Below are 14,543 nucleotides of genomic sequence, written 5' to 3'. Positions count from 1 at the left end.
GGAAAATGCTCAGTAGCTGCTTGCTTGGCCCCTGTTTTCAGCGCCTTTTTTTTTTTTTCTCGTTGGAGCATAAAGGGATGAGAGATAGACCTGACCGTGATGGAGACTTCAACCTGGAACCACACCGGGCCCGCAGGACTTAGCGGTTCGCACCCAGTTCCCCTAGTTGGCTCTCGGCCAGCCGGTCCCGCGCATCCCCGTCCCGGTACCCGCAGGTGGATGACTACATGTCCCGGGGTGCGCCGCGCTCGGAGCGGCCGGGGCCGGGGCGGGGCTCCGCGGTGACGTCCCCGTCCGGGCGGGCTGGGGCGGGCGCGGCGGAGGGGCGGGCCGGGAGGTGGCGGGGCGCGCCGGTGCTGATGCAGGATGGCTGAGCGCGCAGGAGCCCGGGAGGTCTGAGCCGGGCGAGGCTCGCTCCCTGCGCATCGCCTGCAGTGCCCGCCGCGTGGTCGCGGGCAGGTGGGCCCCGGGGGCCGCGCACCGGGTCAGGGTCTGCAGCGGAGGGGGTGTGTGTGGGGAGAGGCCCTCACCCGAGGGACTGCCCACCTCGCCGGGATCCGAGCGGCCGAGTTTGCCATGAGCTGCTGAGAGGCGTCGTGGGAGGCTGCAGGCGGCGGCCTCGCTGCGGGCGGTGCGGTGCGCGGCCTCCTGCCCGGTGCTGCGGAGCGCGGGCCCCCCACCCATCCCCGCGCCCCCACCCTGCCGCGGGCGGAGATGGCGGACCCAGCCGAATGCAGCATCAAAGTGATGTGCCGGTTCCGGCCCCTCAACGAGGCGGAGATCCTCCGCGGGGACAAATTCATCCCCAAATTCAAAGGCGACGAGACCGTGGTCATCGGGGTAAGTGGCCTGGCCTCCCGGCACCCCGAAACTCCACATCGGTCATCGGGGCCCGGCCGCCCCCTCGGACATCCGCGCTGGGCGGCCCCCTCGGGGTGGGGGTGGGGGGCTGCCTAGGGTCCCCGCGTCCCCACCGCCGGGCGCCACGCACTTCCTTGCAGGCCGGCCGAGGGGAGTCTGGGGGCGGCGGGGAGGGCCCGGGTGGCGAGGGTGGGGGTGGGGGGCGAGGAAGGGTTTGGAGCCGCCATTGTTCGAGGGGTGCGGGTCCGAGTGGGCCTATTGTTCCTGGCCCCGGCCACGCTGCGTGGGGCGTGTATGCCGTTTGTCCCTGAGCCGGGGTGCCCCCTCCCTCCCCATCACGTCTGAGGTCTGTGACCCATCAATGCTTTCCAGGCGTCCCTTCGATTTTTGCAACACTTTGCCACTTGTCCCGGTTCTTAGCCAAAGGAGGAGTCGGGGGAGGGGGTCAAGAGGCTAGGGAAAAACCCCAGCCGGGGCTCGGAGCCCCCGTGGCGGCGTAGACTCGGCCCCCCGCCGTGTTCACCTTGCCCAGAGCGTGGCAGGCTGGGAGTGGGGGCGGGGAGGACTCGGGTGGCCTTGGTGTCCCTTGGGGACCCGGTGCGTCTCTTGCTTCCTCTCCACCTAGGCTGGACGGAGTGCCCTGCCCGGTGCCAAGCCCCACCCCCAGCCTCCACCCCGCAGACCCCCGGCCGTGCTGGGGAGGCCGCACGCCGTGTCCGTGAGCTGCGGCCAGCTCGCCCTGCCAAGAGCAGAAGTTACTTTGTACATCTAGGGTCCGCGGTCCTGGTGACCTCCCTCCCCATCTTTCTCCACCTTTCCTGCAGCCTGGGCCGCTGCTGGGGGTGGGGTGGGGTGGGGGGAGGGAAGGCCACTGCATGGCCGCTCTTAAGGGAGCACGGCCAATGAAAAGGCCAGCAGTGCCCACGGCCCTCCCCCCTCCGCCGCCCCAGCGAGTGTGGCCTACGGTGCCCTCTTTGTATGCGAGTCGCGTGGGGAGGGACCAAGTTAATGGGAGCCTCCCGGTCCCGGGTGACACGTTCCTGGCAGCCGGCTCGAGGCTGCTGATGCAGCCTTCTAGTCCCCAGCATTGATTAAGTGATGTCATCCCCATCTCTGAGCATGCTCCGACCAACCCCCTCCCTCCCATTCCCCGGGTGGCTGGTGGATGTAGGTCAGGTGATTGACAGGTGACAGTTGCTCCAGGGTCTGCGGGAGTCCACCAGGTCTGTCTCCAGCAGCCCCGGTCCACGGTGCTTGCCAGCGGTTCCGCCAGGGTTGTGCCGCAGTTCCTGCACCAGCCCCGGGAGTGGCAGGCTCTGGTCACCGTGGCAGGCGGGCGCTACCTGCTTAAGCCTCTGTCCCTAGGGCATGGCCTGCGCGTCCTTCCGGAAAAGCATTTCCATTTAGTGACCCGGGTCCCCGGGACAGATTTCCCGGGAACTTCAGCCGCTCTGGGGTGGGTGTTCTTTCTGACCCGGGAAGAGGGTTTTCTCTCTTTCTCTGGTTAACTTGAAGCAGAGATGCGACTGCGGACTGCCGTGACTGATGAGAAGGGACCTTATTTAGTGCCTAGAGGTGGTCCGTGGGGACGGGAGTGGCTTGTTTGGGTCACACCTCTCAGCGTCCACCAGCTTAGACTCTGAATTACTCTCTCTGAACCAGGCCTGGGACGGAGTGGGAGTCACAGGGACATCTAGTCCCCTGCTCCTTGTCTTGTAACATTTTTTAAAACAAATAGTTGTGTAGCACAAGAACGCTTTGGATGACCTTATTTTAAAGAAAAGTTTGAAGAATTTTCCTTTTTTTTTTCTATCCTCACTTATTCCCTTCCTTTATCTTTCTTCTCCTTCTCCCTCTTCCTCCTCTTCCTTCTTCTCCTCCTCCTCCCCTTTCCTTTGTCTTCTCAAAGTGACAGACCAGAACTAAGGGCTCAAAGTAACATCCTCTTTGATTTGTGTGCAAGGAAGACCTTCCACTCCAGGGAAATTCTTGAATGTTATGACATTGCCTGTATGTACTTAATACAAATGTGTATTTGGCTCTCATCTAAATATACATGTGGTTGTATTTGGCTCTCATCTAAATATACATGTGGTTGGTGGTTAAAACAAGAATCACCATATATAATAAATAAGCAACAACTGGTGGATAAGAATGTACATGTAACTCTTCAGTTGTAAAGTAAAATTTTTGTTCAACTTGTCATAATCCTTTGGTAAGCAGTTTTCAGTTTATTTACATGTAAAAGCATATATGTCTTATCAGGGCCTGGGAAATAACATGAAGGAACACAGTTCTTACGTGTGGTGACCCCAATACCAAATAATTCCCTGAGTTCTCATGGCATGGGCCTGGTGGCCCGAACTCTTTGGGGCTGGAACCTTCAGGCTTGTACAACCAGGCAAGCATCCTCCCTAGGAGTGGCTCCAGCTTCTGCTGGGTACTGCTCGGGAGGGCTAAATAAAGGAAAACACAGGAAGGATGGAAGGAGTTATTATAAGCATCTAATTTTTAATCACTTTCTTTGGGGGGGACAGGTCCAGCAGTTTTCATGGGTTACTCCCAACTCTCTGTGCCTGGGGGGTCACTTACGGGGGTGCTCAAGGGATGCTGTGATGTAGGCGACCTAAGGCAGAGCCTGCGCTAGTGCCCTTGACCCATCTCTGCAGACTTTGATGAGTTTCTGTCAGAATTCTCTTTTTCTTTTCTTTTCCTTTTGTTGCCATACGGCAGTGTTCAGGAGCTGAGGGATCATGTGGTGTTGGGAATGAAATTCCAGAAGCATGCACACCAGTTTATGAATTACCTCTCTGCACATTTTCCAGTGCCTGTGCCTCTGGGGGCGTGCCAGATGCTGAAGGGTACAGGCTTCTGGGTTTCTCCTCATTTCTCATTAATAATGTGAAACTCATGGAAATGAGAGTTCTGCCTGCCCCCCACTCAACTGTGTTTGTAAAGCGAACAAACTCTCCCTCTGGTCACCTTCAGACTAAGAGACTCAGGACCGTTCTCAGAACCTCTAGCATCCCGCTTTGCCTCAGTGTAACCACTGTTCTGTAGTATTTGGCTTACATTAGTTTTGTTTAAAAACCAAACTTTATATGCCCCAAACCATACAGTATGTTCACTTTTGTGTGTGGCTTCTTAACCTTCAGTACGCTGCCTGACAAAGCACTTTGTTCATCTCTTTGTTCAGTATTTCCATTATCTGACTATACCATGCTTGATGTTGCCGCTAACTGTTGAGAGGGATTTTGATAATTTTCACTTTTGACCTTACTGGGACAGTGAAGCTAGGAACATTTTTTTCACACATTTCCCGGCGCCTGTGCCTGTGGGGGAGTGCCAGATGCTGAGGGGTACAGGGATGTGGGTACTGGGTTTCTCCCTATTTTCTCATTAATAATGTGAAGCTCACGGAAATGAGGGTTCTGGCCGTCTGTACCGCGCTTTAATACACTGGCTAAAATGGCCCTGAGTCAGCATAGTTGGAAGCAGTCTACCTAGCTCACTTGCAGGTAGACTGCCTTAGGTCGGCACGCTTTCTTTGCTTTGGGGCACAGGTTATAGGGGTGACCAGGAAGCCCAGACCATTCTGAAATGTCAATCTCCTTTCCTTCTCCAAAGAGTCAAGTGACCCAAGAGACAGTCCAGTGGGCAAAGCACCACAGATGGTCCCAAGACCCGCCAGGAGCAATATCTGAGCGCAGAGTCAAGTGTAAGCCTGTTCACTGCTAGCTGTGCCCTCCAAACGGAACAAAGCAAATTGATGGAGCTAGTGGATTATTAGCCAGAATAATCTCCCAAATCCTTTGTTTGTTTGTTTATTTTTGGACCATACCTGGTGATACTAGGGAGCCACTCCCAGCTCAGGGGACTTTGGGATCACTCTTAGAGGTGCTTGGGGACCCAGTGGTATGTGGGATTGAACCCAGGCTTACTGCATGTAAAACGTGTCTCCCAGTCTGAGAAGCTATTTCTGGTCCCCACAAATTCTTGGTGATTTTGAAACTGGGGAATTTTCTTTTAAGCCCTAGAGATTGTGCTAAGAGAGATATTTTTCGGGTGGAGTTTTTAGATGTCTCTTTTGAAACAAATGTCCTGGATTGGAGAATCTACCTTGTGTCATTCTTGCCTTTTTCCCCAGCTCTGGGCAGAGATCCTCTCCCAGCCCCAGCCCCCTGCCCCCACAGAACCAGCCGTAGTATCTCCTCATTTTGAACTCTTACAGCTTTCATTTTGCATATGCTCATTTCCTTCCCTGCCCCCCCCCCCCACTATAGTTTTGATCACAAGCCTGTGACATGGTGAGCCATGCATGGAGTCAAGGATCACCCACCTTTTCCCTCTCTGCTTTCTAGTGTGTTCCCCATAAAAGGCTCTTAACAAATATGAATTGATTTCTATTGAGTCTAGAGATTTTTCCTTTGGCATATTTAACTTACTTTATGAACTTTTAAGTAGGTATAGAGTCTTAACTATATTAATACAGTTTTAAAAAGCTATATGTTTGAGTGGGACTGGTAAGATATACTCTGTTTAAATGCCATCAGACAATTGGAGGGCTGGAGTGACAGCACAGAGGGTAGGGTGTTTGCCTTGCATGCGGCTGACCCAGGTTTGATTCCCAGCATCGCATATGGTCCCCTGAGCACCACCAGGAGTAATTCCTGAGTGCAAAGCCAGGAGTAACCCCTGTGCATTGCCCGGTGTGACCCAAAAAGCCAAAAAGAAAAAAAGACAATTGGAAAAGAACAGCATACCTCTTGGTTAAACTAACTCAGAGCCAGTGATGCTGATACTAAGGACCAGTGAAGACCCTCCCTCCCTCCCTTCGTCCCTCCATCCCTCCGTCCCTCCATCCCTCCGTCCCTCCCTCCCTCCATCCCTCCCTCCCTCTCTCTTTATCTTTCTCTCTCTCTATCTTTCTCCCTCTCTCTCTCCCTCTCTCTCTCTCTTTCTCTCTCTCTCTAGTATTAGGAAGGCATCCAACACTAAATCTTCAAAGAAAAAGAGTAGATTTATAGCTTTTCTTGCATTCCTCCATTAGCTTCCCAAGCCTTGGTGAGTCATCCCTTGCTTTGGACTCTGCCAGTTGGTTTTGGCATCTGGCATTGATGGACACTCTCAGTCCGGGAGAGTTCCCAGTTCAGTTCTTTGAAATGGACTTTCACACCTTAAACTCCGCATTTAGGGGTTTTCCTCTTGGTTGCTCTCCTGGGAAAACAGCCTCCCGTGGTAACTAAGTCCTGACCTGTCCGAGAGGCAAAGCAGAGTGTCAGTCTCTATACATGCGCATGTGTGCAGAGGGGCCTCGCCCTCAGAAGCTGAGGAGGTTGTGGGCAGGGTGGGAGAGGACCCGAACCCAGGGCACTTTGGTTTTCGTTGTGGCTATTCAGGGCTTCTTAAGGACTGAAAGTGAAAGGTATAAGGCTAGACACTTTTTGGTTGATAGTAACCATATTTATTTATTAATTATTACTTTAACTTCTGAGTTGAGGTACCAGAATATATTGTTAACTGTACTTTTCATGCACCCCCCCCCCCCCATTGTTCCAACACTGCTCCCATCTTGCTTCTACCTGGGTAGAAGCTTCTACTCAGGCTTTTACAGGACTTCTTCCACCCGCCCACTTGTAAGCTCAGTTCTATAGACAGTTCTATAGACCTGCAGTTCCAATGGACAGTAGCATATTTAATAGCAAGAACATTTACTACTTTTCCTTTTAAATTTATATTTAATAAAATTTCCTACCTTCCTTCCTTCCTCCCTTCCTCCCTCCCTCCCTCCTTCCTCCCTCCCTCCCTCCCTCCCTCCTTCCTCCCTCCCTCCCTCCCTCCTTCCTTCCTTCCTTCCTTCCTTCCTTCCTTCCTTCCTTCCTTCCTTCCTTCCTTCCTTCCTTCCTTCCTTCCTTCCTTCCTTCCTTCCTCCCTCCCTCCCTTCCTTCCCTCCCATTCTTCCTTCCTTCCCTCCCTTCCTTCCTTCCTTCCTTCCTTCCTTCCTTCCTTCCTTCCTTCCTTCCTTCCTTCCTTCCTTCCTTCCTTCCTTCCTTCCTTCCTTCCTTCCTTCCTTCCTTCCTTCCTTCCTTCCTCAAGCTACCAGGGGGTCCTCCTGACAAATACACAGTTATGAAAATAGGCTGGAGTAACTTTCCTTTTTCTCTGCTTTCCCTGCCCCCCACTCTTTCCCACCTTCCCTTTTCCACACTCTGAGGACCATCTGGTGCTGTGGATTGAACCTGTTCTCCTGAAATACATTGCATGTGTTCCAGCCCGATGAGCTAATTCCCCAGCCCCTGAGGTAGTTTTCTATTGCTGCTGTAGCAAATGGTCACACACTTAGAGGTTTAAACTATCCAAACTCATTATTGCACAGTTTTTATCGATCTTAAATCTTTCAGTTTGTCTGGGTTTTTCTATTTGGGGACTTATAAGACCAAAATCCAGGTGTTAGCAGGGCTGTGTCCTTTTCTGGGAGTTCCAGGGATGAATCCATCAGTTTGAACATTCAGGTTGGTGGCAGAACTTGCTTCCTTGTAAGGCTGAGGGCCCTGATATCTCCTTGGCTGCCAGAGCAGGTCATGGGCTTGTAGTGGCCACTCTCGGCCTTAGCCACGAGCCCCCCTTCCTTTATGTTCCCAGACAAGAGTCAGTTGAGTTTCCCGGCTTCAATCTCTCCTTGCATGGATGCTTTTGTCACTGCTTTTATGCTGTTCTCTTCAACTTGGTTTTGTTGTTATTACTGTGGTGCCGGGGGGCCAGCAGGGTCCCCAACTCCGCTCCCTCCTTTGCCATCTCTTCCACTTTGAAGAGCCCATAAGACTCTAGCGGGCCCACCTGGTGATTCAGAGCAATATTCCTTGTCAACTGATTAGCAACCATACCTGCAGCTACAAAACCTCCTTTCTTCTGTAATGTTCAGAGATTAGAGTCCAGTCATCGTTTGTGGTCAGTTATTCTAATTTCCACAGACCATTCTAATCAAAGCAGTTTTATTGCTCAAAAAAAAAAACCAATCCCCCAAACACCTAAACACACAAAAGCAAAGGCTCCTTATACCACCACTCTATAACCAAGCTTTCTCCCCTCCCTCAATTCCTGGCAATCACTGATCTAGTCTTCTCATAGTCCTGCCATTTCTAGATTTCATGGAAAAAGGAAAGCATATAAGAAGGATCTTTTTTTAACTTTTTGGGTCACACCTGGCGATGCACAGGGGTTATTCCTGGCGCTGCACTCAGGAATTACTCCTGGCGGTGCTCAGGGGACCATATGGGATGCTGGGATTTGAACCCAGGTCGGCCGCGTGCAAGGCAAATGCCCTACCCGCTATGTTATCACTCCAGCCCCAAGAAGGATCTTTTTGAGTCTGGTCTCTATTACTTCATAACTCTTTGAAACTTATGATGCTGTATGAATCCGTAGTCCATTGCTTTTATTGCTCAATGCTTCTCCATTACATGGACATACCACAGTTTGTTTATCCATCCACCAGTTGGAGAACACTTGGGTTGATTCCACTGTGGGCTGATTTTGAATAAAGCTGACACGAATTTTAGCATATAGGTCTTTGTACAATTGTAAGTTTTTATTTTCCTTGAGTAACTAGGCATTTGCTATGTCATATCTTTTATTTTTTAAATTTTATTGAATCAATGTGAGATAGTTACAGTCTTTCATGTTTGGGTTACAATCACACAGTGATCAAACACCCACATCTCTACCAGTGCACATTCTCCACCACCAATATCCCCAGTATACCCTCCCCTTCCCACCCCCCTTGCCTCCATGGCAGACAATATTCCCCATACTCACTCTCTACTTTTGGGCATCACGGCTTGCCACATAGACACTGAGAGGTCATCATGTTTGACCCATTATCTACTTTCAGCACACATCTTCCATCCTGACTGATTCCTCCAGCCATCATTTTCTTAGTGATCCCTTCATTATGTCATATCTTAATCTTTGTTTAGTTCCAAGAAGCTGCCAGCTTCTAGAGTGGTTGTATTATTTTGCATTCCCTCCTAAAGCAGTAACATTTTTTTATTTATAATAAATTTATTTATTTTTAATTAATGAATCACCATGAGGGTACAGTTACGGATTTATACACATTTGTGCTTATGCTTCCCTCATACAAAGTTCAGGAACCCAACCCTTCACCAGTGCCCATACTCCACCACCAGTAAACCCAGCATCCCTCCCATCCTCCCCAATCCCATCTCCCCCCACCCCACCCTGTCACTGTGGCAGGGCATTCCCTTCTGTTCTCTCCCTCTAATTAGCTGTTGTGGTTTGCAATAAAGGTGTTGAGTGGCCACTGTGCTCAGTCTCTAGCCCTCATTCAGCCTGCAACTCCCTTCTCCCACATGGCCTTCGACTACGTTATAGTTGGTGATCCCTTCTCTGAGTTGCCCTTTGCCCAGAATGTGAGGCCAGCCTCCAAGCCATGGAGTCAACCTCCTGGTACTTGTTTCTACAATTCTTGGGTGTTAGTCTCCCACTCTGTTATTCTATATGCCATAGATGAGTGCAATCTTTCTATGTTTGTCTCTCTCTTTCTGACTCATTTCACTTAGCATGAAACTTTTCATGCCGATCCACTTAAATAAAAAATTCGTGAACTCCTTTTTTCTAACAGCTGCATAGTATTCCATTGTATAGATGTACCAAAGTTTCCTCAACCAGTCATCCGTTCTAGGGCATTCGGTTTTTTTCCAGATTCTGGCTATTGTAAACAGTGCTGCGATGAACATACATGTGCAGATGCCATTTCGATTATACTTTTTTGCCTCTCTGGGATATATACCCAGCAGTGGTATTGCTGGGTCAAATGGGAGCTCAATTTCTAATTTTTTGAGAATCGTCCATATTGTTTTCCAGAAGGGCTGAACCAGTCGGCATTCCCACCAGCAGTGTAGAAGGGTCCCTTTCTCCCCACATCCTCTCCAACAGCGGTTGCTTTTGTTCTTTTGGATGTGTGCTAGTCTCTGTGGTGTGAGGTGGTATCTCATGGTTGTTTTGATCTGCATCTCTCTGACGACTAGTGATGTAGAGCACTTTTTCATGTGCCTTTTGGCCATTCGTATCTCTTCCTTGGTAAAGTTTCTGTTCATTTCTTCGCCCCATTTTTTGATGGGGTTGGATGTTTTCTTCTTGTAGAGTTCAACCAGTGCTTTATATACCCTTGATATCAACCCCTTATCTGATGGGTATTGTGTAAATATCCTTTCCCATTCTGTGGATAGTCTTTGGATTCTGGTCACTGTATCTTTTGCGGTGCAGAAGCTTTTTAGTTTAATGTAGTCCCATTTGTTGATCTCTGTTTTTACTAGATTGCTTAGTTCTGTGTCACCTTTGAAGATAGATACCTTTATCTTCAATATCGTGGAGGGTTTTGCCGACCTTGTCTTCAGTGTACCTTATGGTTTGTGGTCTAATGTTGAGGTCTTTAATCCATTTTGATCTGACTTTTGTGCATGGTGTCAGGTCAAGGTCTAAGCCCATTTTTTTGCATGTGGTTGTCCAGTTGTGCCGGCACCATTTGTTAAAGAGGCTTTCCTTGCTCCACTTCACATCTCTTGCTCCCTTATCAAAGATTAGATGATCATACATTTGGGGTTGTGTGTGGGGATATTCCACCCTGTTCCATTGGTCTACGGCTCTGCCTTTGTTCCAGTACCATGCTGTTTTAATTGAAAAGCAGTAACATTTTTAAGCCAGGATTTGGTCATTTTGTCTAAGGGGTGTTTTAATATTTGTGTTGAGATGCATCAGCCTTTATTCTTTTGTGCCCTGAATTCAGTCATGTTCCTGTCACCTGCAAGTAGTGTCCTGAACATATGTCCTCTGAAACCTCAGAATGAGGGAACACAAGAAAGTACCCCTAATTGGATGCCAGTCTGAGGTCTCTGACTGTTGGACTCAAATACGTGACTGTTACTACAGAAATGAAAGAGGGCTGCAGAGTCAAAATTGTGTGACTACAAACACTACTGAGGGGGCTTTTTCAGGTTGCTTAGGTTTTCTGGGGCTCAGTCGGCTGATGTTTAAAGGGGAGGTGATCATTTCACCAAGTTCTGAAAATAAAATGCAGCGACTGTCTCAGTGCAATAGTCCATGGCACAGGGAAAATCCTCAGTAGCCAGCACTCATCTCCCATGCTTCCTCTTCCCCTTGCAGTTTGTCTCTTCCTAAGAATTTCCCTTTGCTCATCCAAACGACTGACCTTATGGTGACTGTTGCCTGAAATTCTTCCTGTATCTGCGTTGAGTTTCAAAAGTGTGGATTAGAAATTGTATCAGTAATTTGAAGCTTGGGATGAAGTTTACTGCTTCAAGGCATATATGATGCCAAGAATTGAACCCAGGGCCTATGTGAAAACAAACACCAGCTCTTTGAGCTATCTCCTCAGTCTCTGTGTATGTGTGTGTGTGTGTATGTAAAGCACGTATATGTGTGTGTATATGTATAGCATGTATATATATGTATATGTATCTTTTCTGCTGCACTCCAGGCCGCTTTCCACACGCTCGGGCCGAGCCTCACGCATGAGTGAACATATTCCTGGACACATCATCATAAAAGAGAAATATATATATTTGTGTGTGTGTGTGTGTGTGTGTGTGTATGCCTCTTGGAGAGCCCGGCAAGCTACTGAGAGTATCCTGCCTGCACAGAAGCGCCTGGCAAGCTCCCTGTGGCGTTTTAGATATGCCAAATACAGTAATAATAACAGGTCTCATTCCCCTGACCCTGAAAGAGCCTCCATCCATTGGGAAAAACAAGTAAGGAGAGGCTGCTAAAATCTCAGGGCTGGGATGAATGGAGACGTTACTGGCACCCACTCAAGTATATCGATGAACAACAGGATGACAGTTATCTGCGTTACTCAGGCTGCCCTGTTCTCCTGCTTGGAATGACCACCCCTTTTCATCGTGGTTCTGGGATTCCTAACCATTTGTGAAGACAGAGCTCACAGTCCATTTACTTACAGATTCTCAACAGTTCCTTATATTGTTCATGATCGTCCAGGACTCTGTGTGTGTGTGTGTGTGTGTATGTGCCCCTCCTTCACGTGCAAGTGACATGCTACTGAGGGGCAGAAGCTGGGTTGTCAGTGTTTTACTTATTTTTATTTTAGTTTTCGGGCCATGCCCAGTGATGCTCAGGGTTTCTTCCCGACTCTGTGCTCAGGAGCACTCCTGGCAGTGCTTGGGGAGTGCATGTGGTGCCGGGATGGAAACCAGGTCAGCTGCTGGCAGTGCAAGCACCTTACTGCACTACTGTCCCTCTGGCCCTTTGTGACTCACTTTATATGGTTGTTTTTGGTTTTTGGGCCCTGCTTGGTAATGCTGAGGGCTTGCTTCAGGCTTTGCACTCAGGAATCACTCTCGGCGGTGCCCAGGGGACCACACAGGGTGCCCAGGTTCAAAGCCGGGTTAGCCGCGTGCAAGGCAAGTGCCCTGTACGACACTATCGCTCTGCCCTTTGTTACTTTAATATGTCGTCTTTGTCTCTCCTACTGTATCTTGATTGCAAGTTCCCTGCCTCCCCTTCTGCTCCCCTCCCCGTTTGGGAATCAAGTCTCCACAGTGGCAGCTCCTGTATTTCCTTAAATAACTTGGATATCACTGGAGACTTCCCGCTGGCTCCACCTGCGTCTGGCCCAGCTGCCCTATTTAATGACAGTGTTTTCCATTCTCTGCCCTTCTCCATCCAACCATTCAACCCACCCCTCCTCCGGCCGCCCCCTCCCAGCGTTCTGCTTGCTCTCTTCTCATGTGTCTGCTTGTTAACCGAGCAAAAGCAAAACTGCCTATTCCCTAATGGCTTGTGATAATGAAAAATGGTCCCTTGACAGATTCAATTTTCACCTTATTTCGTTCAAGTTCAGTGTTTGTTTGATTTTGGGTCACACATGGGTGGTACCTCCCAGTTCTGTGCATGGGGGTTGCACCCAGGCTCTCTAGCTCCCTGACCCCTCATTCCAGGTTTCTCAGTTTTTTTTTTTCTTGACTGAGAACCCATTTGCTGCACACCAGCCAAGTTCCTTTTGGTAGGAAGAATGTTGTTCCGTGCGCGGTTGTTTGTAATATTGCAGAGAAGTTGGTTTAAAAAAGGTTGGAGTTTGTTTGATTAATTTATTTTTGCCACATCTGATGGTGCTCAGGGTTGACTTCTGGCTCTGCCTCTTGTTTCTGTACTATTTATCCAACACAGAAATGAAATTTTAGATTCATTACAGGTGTGTCAGACAGCCCTGATGAGCGCCTAGGTCTGGATAAGCTGACCATGCTGAATGTCAATTTCCTAGCCTGTGTGATAATTATTACTACCCCTCCCCCCACCCTGTCCCTGCCCATTGGCATTTCTGGAAGTGAATTCATATGGTGGAGTGTTAAGCCGAATGCCTGCCATACAGCAGGCACTGAAAAGGTGTTTGCCCCTAGAGGAACAACGCTGTGATTACTTCTCTGCAGTCGGGGTGAATAGACTGATGGTCACAAAGCCTGAATGCTCGCCCAGTGTCCTCAGGTATGTTAAGTCAAAAAAAAAAAAAAAGATTCCGATGCTTGTAAAGCAGCGAGTCAGTCAGTGGTGTTAGGTGCAAGCACTATTCCAGGAGGGGAGAGAACGCAGGACTTCACTCCCTCCACAGAGGGGTACAAGAATGTGCTGGGGGAGAGAAATGGATGGCGAAGGAGTGGCAGCTCAGTTCTCACTCAGCTGCCTTCCCGGGATTCTTGTTTGAACTGGGCTAGAACTTGTTAGAACTTGTTAGTCACAGGGCCCAGAGAGAAGGCACAGCGGGGAGGGGGTTTGCCTTGCATGTGACCAACCCAGGTTCGATCCCTGGCATCCCATATGGTCCCCTGAGCACCGCCAAGAGTGATTCCTGACCAAGGAGTAATCCCTGAGCATCGCTGGGTATGACCCCAAAAGCCAAAAAATTATAAAGAAAAAAGTGAAAAAAAAAAGAAGAGCAGTTACAGAAGCCTGAAGTTGAGGCCCAGTTGAGAGGAAAGCTGTGGGGGCCCATGGAAAATTTGGTCAACGAAAGTCTTCGAGGCCAAGGAGAGAGATGGTACGGTGGGTAGGACACTTGCCTTGCATACAGCAGACCCGCTTTCATCCCTGGCATCCCATATGGTCCTCCAAGCCCTGCCAGAAGTGATCCCTGAGCACAGAGCCAGGAGTAAGTACTGAGTTCTACCAGGTGCGGTCCCAAAACAAAATAAAGAGTCTCTGTCAGTTGTCCCCAAATGCCCCAGCAGGAGCCCTGCCCTGTGGGTCTGGCTGCCTTCCGCACTCTCTCCTCACTCAGCATTCCACCCAAGTTGCTGCCCACCACCTCACCCTCCAGGCCACTCTGCTCACCCGTGCTAGATGACGTTCTTCTTCGCTCCTGCCGCCACCTCCACCCCTCACATCCCCCTGAGGTACATGCCTCCTAGCTGACTTCCAAGTCTGCATTTGTTTATTGGGGCATATATGCCCTTCCACCCACGGAGACACAGCCCTCTGGGTCCGTGCCAGTCCTCCCACCCGGCAGGGAGATCAGCTCATTGTTCCACCTCAGAAGTCTCCCAAGAGAAATGGCCCGAGACACCTGAGGGGTTTGCTGGGGGACCCGTCACTTGATTGTTGTCAAGCACTGGTCACTTATTTTTCTTCCT

General features: G+C 49.9%; 1 protein-coding gene across 1 annotated transcript in view; it reads left to right on the top strand.

The window, feature by feature from the left end:
- The first annotated feature begins 314 nt into the window (after nucleotides 1-314).
- KIF5C (kinesin family member 5C) overlaps nucleotides 315-14,543 on the top strand; it is a 196,112-nt gene continuing 181,883 nt past the window's right edge. The window contains exon 1 of the mRNA XM_055130099.1: nucleotides 315-840. Within this exon, the coding sequence (XP_054986074.1) occupies nucleotides 715-840 (126 nt within the window). The 5' untranslated portion in view covers nucleotides 315-714. The remainder of the gene's footprint in view (nucleotides 841-14,543) is intronic.

The sequence above is a fragment of the Sorex araneus genome, chromosome 1 (genome assembly GCF_027595985.1).
Source record: "Sorex araneus isolate mSorAra2 chromosome 1, mSorAra2.pri, whole genome shotgun sequence".
Classification (NCBI taxonomy): Eukaryota; Metazoa; Chordata; class Mammalia; order Eulipotyphla; family Soricidae; genus Sorex; species Sorex araneus.
This window is presented reverse-complemented; position numbering and strand designations above follow the sequence as displayed.